Source organism: Lepisosteus platostomus, chromosome 22 (genome assembly GCF_059453375.1).
Source record: "Lepisosteus platostomus isolate fLepPlt1 chromosome 22, fLepPlt1.hap1, whole genome shotgun sequence".
Taxonomy (NCBI): domain Eukaryota; kingdom Metazoa; phylum Chordata; class Actinopteri; order Semionotiformes; family Lepisosteidae; genus Lepisosteus; species Lepisosteus platostomus.
The window spans coordinates 9,610,447-9,623,877 of NC_142632.1; the positions used below are offsets into that span (position 1 = coordinate 9,610,447).

A 13,431-nucleotide genomic window follows, 5' to 3' on the forward strand; every position below is an offset into this window, starting at 1 on the left:
GCTGCGTTGATCCACAGGTCTCTGTATGGTTATTTCCTACTGTAGCAGCAGAGTCCTGCAATTGATACCCTCTGTTCTGCACAATCAAAGGGTTAATCTCCTTAGTCAAAGACCCGTCTCCCTGTGCCAATTAAACAATTAAGAGTATTCAGTGGTGTTCACGCTGACACAGACTTTACCTGCAGTTTCGATCAGAGGGGATTTCTGAACTTGGAAGAAGCCATGCTTAATGTAAGGTGTGTTAACTCTGCTCCTCTTGAGGTGGTAGAACTCCGACTGTGTGACCAAGTGGCCTTTCATACTCGGAGAGCTCGAAGTTGGTGGGTGAAGGAGCTGGTTTAGCACACAATGCAGTTGCTGGCTTTGGTGGAATCTTCTTTTCCAGACCTCTCCAGGTTCAGAGTTCTCTGAGGAGGTGGGAACTGCCAAGACCAAGCGAACAGACAGAGCTCTGTACGGTGCTCTCTGGCTTGGATGAGGATGAGACTATGCAGTTGCGGGCTGTAGACAGGTTAGGGTGTGAAATGTGATGTAGATGGTAACGCTTTCTGCGGCCTGCTTGTCAGCAGGGAAGGACAGAGTCTAGGAAGCAGAGCCTTGCTCTAAACGGTCTGTTTTTTTTCAGTTCCTTGTCTTTTCAAATCAGACCATATGTTAAACACAAAACAGCTCAGGCCTTTAACCTGGTAAATCGAACAGCAGCCACACACACACAAAGCAATCGGAAATCCAAGTATTTACAGATGACTGCTGTGCTTTTTGAAACACTTTTCATTTTTGACAGGGGTTAAATGTATAATTTAGCCTTCTTTTACCTCTTTACAACAATGTATGGTGTAAATAAATATAAACACACATTTAAGAAGATGACTATTTTACAAGAGACGTGTTGAGGAGCTGTCAGACCTGGGGTTCAAAATCAACATCTCCTGGCTGCTCTTGTGCCTTTACAGACATCTAATTTGAGAACCTATATCTGTAACGTTAACTCTCCTACCTGCTAATCTCTTGGATTACTATCTATAAATGGATTGGGGCTCTTCACAGTGTGCCTGCGTTTGAGCTGTTAATGCCAGACAGAGAGATAAGGCAAATGTCTGAATTATGAGTGGTTGGAGGTGGGCACACGAGACTCTTCTGAAGTTTCTGCTGTGGTTTTGCAGAATGAATACAGTGCATTGCTTTGCTGCTGCCTTCCTGGCATTGTACTGCACATCTTTCTCTGCTTGAATCTACTTTTACCACGATTTACACTTCACTACCGTGGTATATTACTGTACATTTACAGTATATAGGGGTGTACGAGGAGAGGATCTGGGAAGGGAATATTAAGAAAAGCACAGGGGCTCAGGCTGGACTTCGGGCGAGACTGATTGTGCCTATTGATGAGCAGATGACTTGCAGTGTGTTTGAGTTTGGTCACACCGATACAGTGTAGAAGAGTTACTCTACACTGGGTTCAGTCATTTGTTATGCAGGTCTCAGATATGACTGATTCTGTAAACAATGTAAATGCTTATCCGGTTATAAACTATTCTGGAACCACAGCTAAGGTGTCAGGTATACCAGTCAGTATTCATTACAACCCTGCAGGAGGCATACAGAAGGAAATACGAAATGTTTTTTGAGAGATCAATGCGGCAGGTTATCCAGTTGAGTCATCAGGTTTCATGTGGACTCAGATTTACTCCATTAGAATTATTTTATTTACTGCCACCCACCTTTTTCCTTGTCTTTTGTATCATTAAAAAATAGCCACCCGGCAGTTTTTTAGACCCTCTGCAAGCCAGGGTAAGAGGTTGGAAACATCTAACCACTGACTTGAAAAGTCCACATGACTGCGTTGGATTGATCATACAGTATCCAAAGCCCTCAGTGCGGTTTACAGCAAGAGCAAAACAGTCAAATGTCCTAGAATGGTATTAAAAGCTGCGTTGCTAGGTGACAGTGTTAAACTCAAAGGAGTACAGAGGCTCTTGGGCTGCGACTGCGTGCCAAATGCATTTGGGATTGTATAGACGTATGTGATTCAACAGCGTCCCCAGCCATTATTCCTTGAGACACCTTTAGTCAGATGAAGGTGTGAAGGTGTCAGTGCCCAAGCAAGGTGCAGTATGGAGGTACACAGAAAAACATGGGCAATTTAATTAGACTGCTAAGAGTCAAGGAATTTGTCTGTAGTCATAAAAGCAGTCGATTTTGTAGCATGTATAAAATCCACATGTCTAGCTAAGAAGTCGTAGTTGTGGTGAAGTCGTAGGTCAGCAGCATTGAAGTGATTCATTTCATACTGACGTCAGAGCCCTGTTGATCCTCTATGGGTTATACAGTCCTGGCAGAAGAGTTGTGGGAGTATGGAGCAAACCATGTTGTTGAAGCCGATACTTTGGCTTCTTTCAAGAACGTGCTGGATCAGATCCCCGGATCAGATGGTTGCTACCTGCCAAACGGGCTGGATAGGCCAAACGGCTGCTCTGGTCTGTGACCTGTGACCTATGACCTACGACCTGTGACCTGTCCTGTGTTCTTACCCACTGACACCTACCAGACGCGCTCTTCTGCCAGCGGGGGATCTCGAGTCTCCACCCCCGACGGCGTGGCGAGAACGGAGGGTCGCCCCAGCCCGAGTGATGTGGCGAGTTTCCGAAGAAGATTTAATCGAATGAGAATCCCAAGTCCGAGCAAGGCCCCATCATGGCCTTAGCCCCGCTGGAACCCCCACCTTTCGAATCTCAGGTTTTCAAAGCCGCTTGGACACAACCTAGGTTGATAATTAGCTAAAATGCATGGTGAGCACATCTCACTGCTCACTAGGAATATCAACACCTAAGAGTTAAGTGTACCGAAAGGATTAGGGAGTGTTTTATTCAAAATTGTGGCTTCACCCACTTGGCTGAGGGCCGATCTCCTGGCCGGAGGACGAGGAGGCTGGGAGCCTCCTGCAGAGTGAGGGGTGACCCAGGGGCAGCTGCAGAGGGGGAGGTGGGGTGCACAAAAGATGTGTGTGAGGGAGAGAAGGGGGTACCGTCCAGTATTTATAGTGTTTAGGAGAGGAAATGACGTCAGGAGTTATTGCTAATTACTGATTGAACCTCGCTGTTGCTATCCCCCCTAAACCTTTGGTATCAACTCCATACAGGAGAACCTTGTGGGGTCCCCCCCAGCCTGCTGCATTGAACACACACGTGTAGTCCTGTCTGCCTGCAACTGCAGATTGTGCTTCCTGCCTTTTATCTTCGCCAAACGAATTAACACAAGAGATGACAGATGCCGAAACGCACGGAAGCAGGTTTTCAAAGCTTTTTGTTCGGCTCCCTCACAAGCCACTTCCTGGAAACGGTTGCCAGAATCCTTGACTGACAAACACAGCAGTGCTGCGTGTCCAGTTCATCGAAAGCAGCTTGTAACGAGGAGGACAAAAAAAGGGACATTCTAGCTTGTGCTAACGCAAGATTATGTGGAAGCTGGCCTGCAGGGTTTTTTTTTCCGATTCTCTGTAGATTTTACGGTTGTCTCAGGACCAACTGCTGTGATAAGCTGAGAGTGACTTATATTGCCCGTGCTCGACAAAAACAGAAACTAGCTGTTTTATTAGCTCAGGTCATGCGGTCTGCGAATGCATGTGTGTGTGTGTGCCTGTGGGTTAAAAATAAAACTTGAGCTGTTTGCAGATAGTGTGTGGTTGCATCAGAAGCATGTAGCAGCATTTCTGCTTTAATTTCCTGTTTCTTGTCTTTTTGATCTGACATAATTTGGGGAAACTGATTATTGTGCTTTTTTTTAACCTATCTAATGATCTTTCAAGGCTTTTTAAGCAGATTTCTAATGAGATTTAACATACAGTAATTGCTAGACTTTTCGGTTTCTAGTCCTTGTATCATATAAAAAGCAAAGGTTAAAATGGCATTCTGGACCTGTCATGTAACAGACATGTGACTGCTATTATTGTTTTTATTCTTTTGGTGGACATTCAAGCCAAGGCCTTTAAATACACTTTGTGCACATTTAAAGACTGTGTGTGAGGTGGACACAGGAAAATAGAGGCGTTTGTATAATGAACAAGGTATTTAGGCTTGTGAGGGTATGTGTGAAGCCCTGGTTCTTAGCTTTGCTATGTACTTGTTTTCCACTAAACAGAAATGCTGCAAAGCTCACTCGGGTTTAAAACTCTTTCTTTTTAAATTATTTGTTTTCAATTTTCAGATTTCAAGATTTTCCAGTGGGGAGAACAACCTACTGTTTGCTTCAGAACCGATGGGTTTTTAAAAAAACAGACAGGATTATCGATACAAGGAAGAACAGTTTAATAGGACGGACTTTCTGAAAGTATTAAAGAGTAAATTAAAGTTTTAAAGTATTTCAAGTGTTATTGTCAGATCCAGAACCAGTGTTTTAAGGCCAGTGTTTAAACTTCATTTATGAAGTAATGGATGAAGTCTCAGCACATGCAATTCAACTGAAAACATTTTCTAAGATTAATAAGGGCTGTGGGTGTCTGGAACAAGCTGCCCAGCCATGTTGTTGAAACAGATACCCTTCAGGAAAAGACTGGATGAGATCCTTGGATCAGCTTACTACTATCTACCAAAAAAGACTAGACGGGCCAAATGGCTCCTCTCATCTGTAACCATATAATATAAGATATACAAGAACATTTCCGTTGACAAATGACAGGTACAATATCGGTTGCATCATCATGAAATGCTCCTAATCAGCTACCATAAAGCATCTTGTAAAAATCTAATGCAAAGCTAGTTTGTCCAGATTCCGGAATGGAAGTGTTGTTTTTCTTTCAGCCCTGAGAGGCGGGGGGATGTGGCACTTGCTGTATTTAAGCGTTATGTCCTCTGCACAGGTTAACTCTGTCGCCCTCCAGTGATCAAGCCCTGTTAACCCTTTTATCTAAGCCGAAACCTGTGGCCTGAATGATGACCTCTAGCGTAACACTAGATTCCATTTTCTAGTTCTCTGGGGTTGACACTCCAGCTCTTGTAAACAGTGTTATGGGATCTTTAACGACTGAGGAGTCGGGACTATGGTTCCTCCAAAAGACAGATCTCTCACCTGTCACCATCCTGGGGTATTGGTTCTGGATAACTTGGGTTCAGAGGGAAGAGTGCCCCCTACAGGTCCACCATACCCCCTCACAGCTGGAACCTGGTTCTCCTTAGAGGTCTCTGTCCATGTCCAGGACATCCGATGAGACTAGCCTTACAAAGAGGTATTGCACTCAGTACCTATTGTAACAGGAATACCCACCCCAGGAATGAAATCCCCTTGAAAGTCCACCCTACAAAGGGATTATGTAGAATCAAGCCTAACCTGTGTCTCCATACGGCCCAAATTGGCACCATGCTACCTGTAGGGAGAGTGGATGAGCAAGATGCCCGAGCTCGCAGAACACTCACCTGCCTCTCACCTTTCCTGTTGCACAGGAGACGAGAGCCGCAGGCAGAGAAGCCTCTAGGACTGAGGGTGGGCGTAGCGGAGAGGGGTCTTGGCATCAGGGAATCGGAGTCTGGTTATAGAAACATCGCCCGTGCTAAAGAGGGCGGGAGCACGTTCCTGTGAAGCTCTCACCCTGACAGCACTACGTGACAGCGGCGTTCTTTCCTTCACAGCAGGACGAGATAAAAGATCAGATATAACGTTACGGTGCACTCACAAGGGTGGACGTTTGACTGAGGCTAATGCAAAACTACAAAAAAACAACAACACAACATAAACTAAATGCACATTATAAACAAACAGTAGTCTTAGACATGCAATATACAAATACAAACACATCTCACTCTGCCATTACACTGATCAGATAACTCCATACTGGCTGCAATTAATATACCGACTGCACAGGGACCACTGGATTTCTTGTAAAAAATGTTTCGTGGCTACAGGCATTCAAAAAAGCTGCCCTGAAGGTAGCCATAATACAAAAATTAAAGCTTTAAACATTCATAATAATAGCTTTAATAAAGATCCTGCCATCAAACAGGCCCGAGGGTCACATGTCTTTCAGAAGGACACTCTGTGCTGAGTGAACAATTTCTGTGAGAAGAGTAAAGGAAAGTCTGTTCTTTGTTGTCCATAATTTTGAGATGGGAGTGTTAGTATTCTGCAGCTAAGAATGAACGACAATTAGTCTTTTGACATAGCCTGGATGATATTTCTGACGTTTCCATTCTAGGTTAAAATAGAGGACTATAGTAATCGTGAAATGTATCTGCAATTAAAAGGCTTTCTTAGGTTGTAATGATTTTCCTATTCTGTGTATTTCCTGAGAAGGGCAGGCAGTGATCATGCATGATAAAGGGACCTTTAAAATAAAAGCCCTGCAATTTTTGTGCATTTGCTGGAGCCTCTGTTTGCTTCACCAGGGAGAATGAGTACATAGCTGTTACTGATTCGCTGTGGGTTAGCTCTGTTAAGTGAGTGGCTGTTGCCTGCCTGTGCCAGTCAGGTTATCTGCGCCAGCGCCAGGGTGGTGAGGCAGGGTTGCCCCGGTGACAGCAGCTGCCATGCCCACTGGGGTTTCCATGACTACGGTTGTTGCTGTGACCCTGGCGAGAGGCGAGGTGTATCCTGCAGCTGGGCTCTGGAGAGGAAAGGCGAGCGGAGGGCCTAAGGGACACTGCTTTCGCTGGAGATCCAGTGTATCATATCTATTCTTGGTTTGGTTCACATCACGCAATGCTGGCAAATGCAAAACGGAAGTCGAGTTAAACACTAGTGCCTCTTTGCCTGCTTGCAGTTTGCCGTGTATGGAAACAAAGCATTTGATGACCGAACTAATACGCAGGATTAATTTGTCTTTACAGCTAACCTCCTATTACGTCTGGGAGTCCACAGGCATTATTGCTCTTGTACTTTTATTCTGCCAGCTACTGTGCATTTAAATCCAGCCATCTGAGTTTTTTTTTTTGGGGGGGGAACAATTTAGGAGACAGCGGGATTAGGCAACATTAAGGTATTACTGATGTTATACTGTATACATGAGGTGCTCTAGCCGAATATCTCGGAAAGCCTGTCTATTTTTGGCATGTTTTGACTGCTCCTAATTACAGAAAAATCAGCTTTGATTGTGCAGCCTTTAGATTAGCAATCCAGGGAGAATGACTGGATTTGAAGTGGCTCGTGTCTGGAAGCAGACGCAGTGCACATGACAGTGCGCCACAGGGCTGTGTTCCTCAAGTGCTTTAGCGGTGCTATGTTCAGGGCAGCTTTTAAACAAATGCTCATAAAAACCCTGCAGCGGTTAAGAATAAGAGCTGCTCGTTTAGAATCTGTTTTAATCCACTTTTCAGACTACAAGTAATGGTTTTAAGGGATCCTTTGTTTATTTTCTGCTCACCTCATTTACCTCGCAAGATTGATACACTTTTTTATTTTACCAGATAAAATAACTAAACACTGTTACTGTACATTCTCTGGTCTCGGCACTGACAGGTTGTGGGTTCGAGTCCCCACTGCGGACCAGTTGTTGTACCCCAGGTGCTCCACTCCCTGACATGGACGGGTGTCACATGCTCTCTAGTTCACTGACACCAGTACAAAAACCAGGTTAGGCTCTGTCCCAGGAAGCCTCTGCGGTTCAGCTCTGTCGACTATCGAAATTGCCTGACTACCAGATTTGTCGGCGGAGAACAAATCCATATTTCTAATGATGGATCTCGACTCCATTTTAAACAGCAGGGCATGTACTGGAACCATCTGAGAGAAGGGCCTTGCTCAAGGGTGCAACAGCTGTGTACCACCAGGGATTTAAACCTGCAACCCTTCAGTTTGGAATCCGGAGCCCTGACTGCTCTTCCACCCAGCCTTTTCTTCCATTCTGCTGATCTTATCTGAGTAGACACTGGGATTAGACAGGTTTCTTGGTTTGTACAAATATACCCACACAAGATTACCTCACCATTCCTAGTTCAAATCACAAGGAGATTACATCGGCAGAGGCACCTAATCTGGTGCACAGAAAGCTCAGTTTTCATAAGTGTCTGCCTTATGAAACCCTTACAGTACTTAGCAGTAATTGGGAGAAAGGTGAGGCAGGCTTAATACTCGATCATAATAGATTAGCCAAAGAACTGTCTCATAGATTTACTAAGTGCTTGAGATTCTGCCTCGTCTAAGAAGAATCGTACAACAGGTAGTGCTTGCTTGCTTCTGGGATTTAGGGCAGTGGTTTGAGCATCGAAGCTCTTGTGTGGTTAAAAAAGAGAACAGCCTAACAGATCAGCAGTGAAAATCAAAGAAACCTTGCAGGCACAAATTCATTCGGAGTTATTCAGAAAAAATGTGGCAGTGAGGAGCTGAACCAATTTAATAGGCATAGTGTGCACAGAAAACAGTCACAACCCTAACCTGTAACACGTTTGTCTCTGTTCCAGTGAAGATCTCCTTGATTCACATCTTGTTTTTGTTCAGAAGACTTGTCATCAAAGGTCTGTTTGATATCTGGCCTTTGTGACACCTACTTTTCTACTGACTGCTTTATAAAATAGTTTCCCAGTTATCCCACTGGTTCTGACATTCCTGTCTGTCTGAGAAAACAAATCAAATCAGAGTTTACTCAGGGGCATAATGATTAGGGTAAGAGTGAATTAGGTTAAATCATCACTCAGTATTATGTATATTATTCACTGTTATTTCTTTCATCACCTCAGAGACAGAGAAAGATACTGCAGCCTGTTCAATATAGGAAGGAAAATCAATCATTCCCTTCCTTTTTCTCTCTGCATTAACCCTTTATTCTGAGTACAGTGGATAGGACTTATGTTGCTGACACCTGTTACAAACCTGTAGAAAATATCACGTGCACTGTGAATTTTGTGGGATGTTCCTGGTTTTATTTTCTGATAAGCCATTTCATTTAACACTTCCAGGTCAGGTGGGCAAGATCTGTAGTTCATACTTTTTTTTCCATCTCTGTCTAACTGCATTTATTCCGGCGTTTGAGAGTAGTCTCTGTGTTACCCTCTTCACTCTCAAATGACAAAAAGTTGGCAAGAGTAACCTGACACCATGTGACAGGGGACTACCTGGGTGGTTTGTATTAAAGTCACTGCTGATACTTGTCGGGGTATTACAACGCTCATGAGCTGTTCAATCTCATTTCACGACCGACGACATGTAGGGACAACGATACAGGAGGCTCTGCCCTAACCTGAGAGGCACAGGCAATTCGATATTTTTTATATCAATTTGACATTAACCATTTAGATACAAAATTCGGGGTACTAAAATACACCGGCTGCAGGGCTGCATTCTTCAGCACACCTCGGTCTTGGACATCAGGTACATCAGCCAGTGTGGATCCACAGAGCTGAGCCCTTCTCTTCCATGTGGCTCCCTCTGATCTGTGGCTGTAATGCCAAGCGCACACATTGGGTTAACTGGCGGAGAGAGCACCAGCGCTAAAGACGTGCGAGCATATTTCTGGCAGAGGGTTGCGCTGAGCCTCAAGTTTCCACAAAGCCCCTGATCTTCTCCAAGCCACCCACGTGACACTACAGCAACGTAAGCTTCTTACCGGTAATCCAACGAGAGAGAGAGTGGCTGGACTCGACACACGATCCAGGCCAGTTGAGGGTAGCTCCGACCCTTCGTTATTACAAAACATCTCTGCTTTGGGTTTCCAGCATTTTGGGTTGTTTTCTCTTAACTGGGAGTCACTTAGGCAATGGGGGCAAATCTGAAGATGAAAATATTACTTGCTTGCCGTCAGATCTCTGATTTCAAGCAATGTAATAGTGTATGATATTTTCAAGCTACGTAAGCCTTTATTTAACCAGATACGACCTATTTAAGCCTTTATTTAACCAGATATGACCAGATATTTATACAACAGGCATTTTAGTAGAGCAATCCGAGTGAATCACCTTGCTCAAGAAAAGGTAGTGCCCCACCTGGCGTTTGAACCCACAACCTTGTAGAGTAGCTACAAGCCTGGTGTCCTACCCTGTCCTCCACCTTACTGCCAAATGTATTTAATGCATCTATAATGCTCTGATAAATATGCTGTGGTCTGAGAATTGTTTCCAGAGGTGTGGTGTCCATATTGCTACCAATTTCCTAGAGAAAAAATGTGGTGATTACAATTTCAGACATACAGCCTAATTCTAGGTTCTAAATATAAATGTTGTTATAGAATTGTTACAGGTCAGCTGTATCTACTTTAAAAATATTCTGTTTATAAATAAGAGTTTAAAGCTCTAATTAAAAGCCTTTTCATTCTTACCACCATCAAAGTACGGTAATGATACTATGCTAGAGGTAAAATTAGCAAATTTTGAAGTAAATTTTAGCTTTATAGAAAACCTTTAGAAAAAGCTTTATACCAAGCTTGTGCTGGTAGGAGTCTGTGTAAAACGGAAGTTAGTCACTATTTCTCTGGCTGCTCTGTTGCTGTTGAAAATGGTAGAATTTGGGCACGTGGCTTGCATTTGCTTTTAGGTAACGCGTGTAGAATTACAGGACTGAAAAATCCAGATAACATGAAAAAACCAGAACGTCCTGTGAGTATCGCAGAAGTCTCCACTCTGTTCTCAGATGTGCTGTGATATAGGTGGCTATAAGCTCTGCTCGGGTGCCACCTCTGTGCTGCTGTAATTCAGCTTTTGACCCTTTAGGCCTTCCTCCTAGTGTTTGAAATAGGCCTGTATGACTAATCTTAGCTGGCTAGTTTCTGAAGGACTTCTTCTGGCCCAATTAGATCATATCGGCCCAGTTAATAGACGCCACCAGGTAGGCTAACATGTAAAACGCGAACAGGGGCAACTCCTTGTTGAGCTAAAACAAAAGATCTTGCTACTGTAAGCGTTAATTTTTATTTATTCGGTAAAAAGTCAGGGACACATCTCTCCATTTTAGTGGTTGGCTGTGGTTATCTAGTGTTATAAAGCCACCTTTACACATGGGAAAACTACACTTCCAGCAAAGGGGCAACTATTTCTGCCCTGATCTTTTATTTTGAGCAGCGAAGTGCTTTCCAGAAATACCGGTAGGTGAAGCTGATCTGGGTGGAATGTTGTAATGTCATTCAAAACCATTGGATAATTGGCAGCGTCACTTCTCGGTGTTAGGAAAGATTAGGGATTTAAAAATAGCTCTGAGGGGGTGTGTGTGCACCAGGCACCAGAAGGGGTGGGCGGTTGCCTCAGTTTAGAACTTCCTCTTGAGAAGAAGCACAGGTCTCTGAGCTGGCGTGTGAAACTGTGGTGCTGTGGCTGTTCAGTTTGCAGAGGAAGTGAAACCCCCCCCACTCCGTGCTGCTGCTCAAATTTTATATATTTTTATGTATTTTACTGTATATTGGGGTTAGTCCTGCAGGCAACATTATGAAAGACTGCACTAGGTAATGGAAGACAAAACTAAAAAGAACAAACCTTAATTTCTGGGCTTCTCTGCACTGTACCGTTAATTAGAAATGAGCAGATTATCTTTAATATGATGTATTTTCCCCTCCCCCCTCGCCTGGTTGTGCACAATGCACAGAACAATTAGAATTAAAAGATCATCTAGCTCAGGAAGCTTATAGAGATAAGGGAAAAGTAATTTGAAATGATGATCCATTTTTTTTTTCCCCAAAATTGCTGTTCACTCCAATGGCCTTTTTGAGGTCTTATCTGGTGAGCTGCAGTACCGGTTGTGAGCTTTGACGCAATTTTGTGACCAATCGGCGTTCGGATGTTTAATGCCATTTGACATTATTAAAACGCGCAGCTAGGGGTTCAGTCAAGTTCTCATCAAAGCCACCTAGACGGATGTCCTGGAAAAACATCCCTGGAGCTCAGCAATTTCAGGAAAATCCATTTCTTTTTTGTAGAAATAAAAAAAAAGATCTAGGGGACTCGTATGCAGGAACCCTTGAGTTTCCAAAAATGTGATATAGGTGTGGTAACACAGTGTGAGGTTAGGGCTGTTTTACCCTGTGGACAAGCAAATCCCACCTGTGCCCTTGACAGTAAAGCACATTTTCCAGATTTCCTTTTCTATGTAGAAGAAGACAGAAAGAGCATGCCTGTCAATTTGTGTGTGATGAGGGAGCTAAGAGGTAAAGAGGAATAGTGCATCACACAGGGATGACAAACCTCTCAGTGTTTCCAAAAAGGCCAGTTTCAAGGTGCAGGAAAAATGGACTTCGCCCTCCTTCTGAGAACATTGGTTTCGCTCTGTAAAAAAAAAAAAGGTCGACATTCAGCGAACTTGACTTTTTTTATTTTCCTTTTTCAGATTATTTGTGCTCTCCTGACGAAAACGTTTACAGCATCGACTTCACGAGGTTCAAAATCCGGGACATGGAAACGGGCACCGTGCTGTTTGAGATCACCAAGCCTCCTGCAGCTGGTAATATTTCAGTTCTCACCTTCGCTCATGCCCCTGACGTCTGGAGCTTGTGGAATGTGAAATACCACGCGCTCGCTTGGGAAGGAGGCCTGTGTGAGCTGATGTCGGTACAGAAACAGCTGCCCTAGTGTAGGAGAAGGCAGTGTTTGTTATGCTGACATGCATCAGTGCCTTGCAACACAGCTAGTGGGTGGTTCCACTTTTCACATTCTGTGCTGCCATGCCTGTTTACCCCCTCTGCTCTCGGTAAATGTCAGCAGTGTGGGAACATGCTTGTGTAGGCAGGGTGATGACCTTCAGGGGCGGTCCTTCGAGGGGGTCAGTGACCCCACTGGGCATCGGTGGGGGTCCCTCTGCAGAGAGAACCATCTGTGGCTCTTGTCCGATTGGCCGAGACCAGAGAGGGGGTGATTGCTGGGCGTGTTAGAGTACTGCAAAGGGAGATTACTGTACTGTACATCCTCCACAGAGAAAATCAGGCCCTTAAAGCTTAATACATCCAGATCTTTATGAGAAAACTCCACAAGAAAATTAAACATAGATACTGAATATAATTTACCAGTAGAAAAATGTGCCAATCTATATTACCTTTATGTTTCGCTTTCTAGTTCTGCATTAATACTATACATGGAAATTAAGTCCAGTTGAATTTATGCCTTGGACCAGAAGCTTCACAGTGAAAGGAAGTGTGATATTGGGAAACGTACTGGCCGACCCTGTACTTTTTGTGCCAGCTGAAAACCTGTGGTTTCCCTCCACCTGTTCTAATACAGTTTTCCAGGGCCATTATTCAGAGCGTTCTGACTGCCTCTGTAAGGCTTTATTTGGCATTGTGACTGCCTGTTCCAAAGGCAAACGGCAGTGTGTTGCTCACTCTGTAAAGAGGGTCATTGGCTGTCATCTGTCCTCCATTGACCGTTTGTACAATTCCAGCGCAAAGAAGTGGGCAGGGGGGATTGCTGATGACCCCCCTCACCCAGGTTACCACTTCTTTCATAAACATCCCTCGGGAAGACAATACTGGTCTATTAAAACCAGAACCAACTGGTATTTGAACAGCTTCTTGCCTAAGGCTGTTTTTTTGTTGTT

The 13,431-nt window shown here is 44.0% G+C and overlaps 1 protein-coding gene across 1 annotated transcript in view; it reads left to right on the forward strand.

Moving 5' to 3' along the window:
• unc119a1 (unc-119 lipid binding chaperone a1) overlaps window positions 1-13,431 on the forward strand; it is a 31,142-nt gene that overhangs the window by 11,273 nt on the left and 6,438 nt on the right. Inside the window, exon 2 of the mRNA XM_088616359.1 lies at window positions 12,229-12,342. Within this exon, the coding sequence (XP_088472485.1) occupies window positions 12,229-12,342 (114 nt within the window). The remainder of the gene's footprint in view (window positions 1-12,228; window positions 12,343-13,431) is intronic.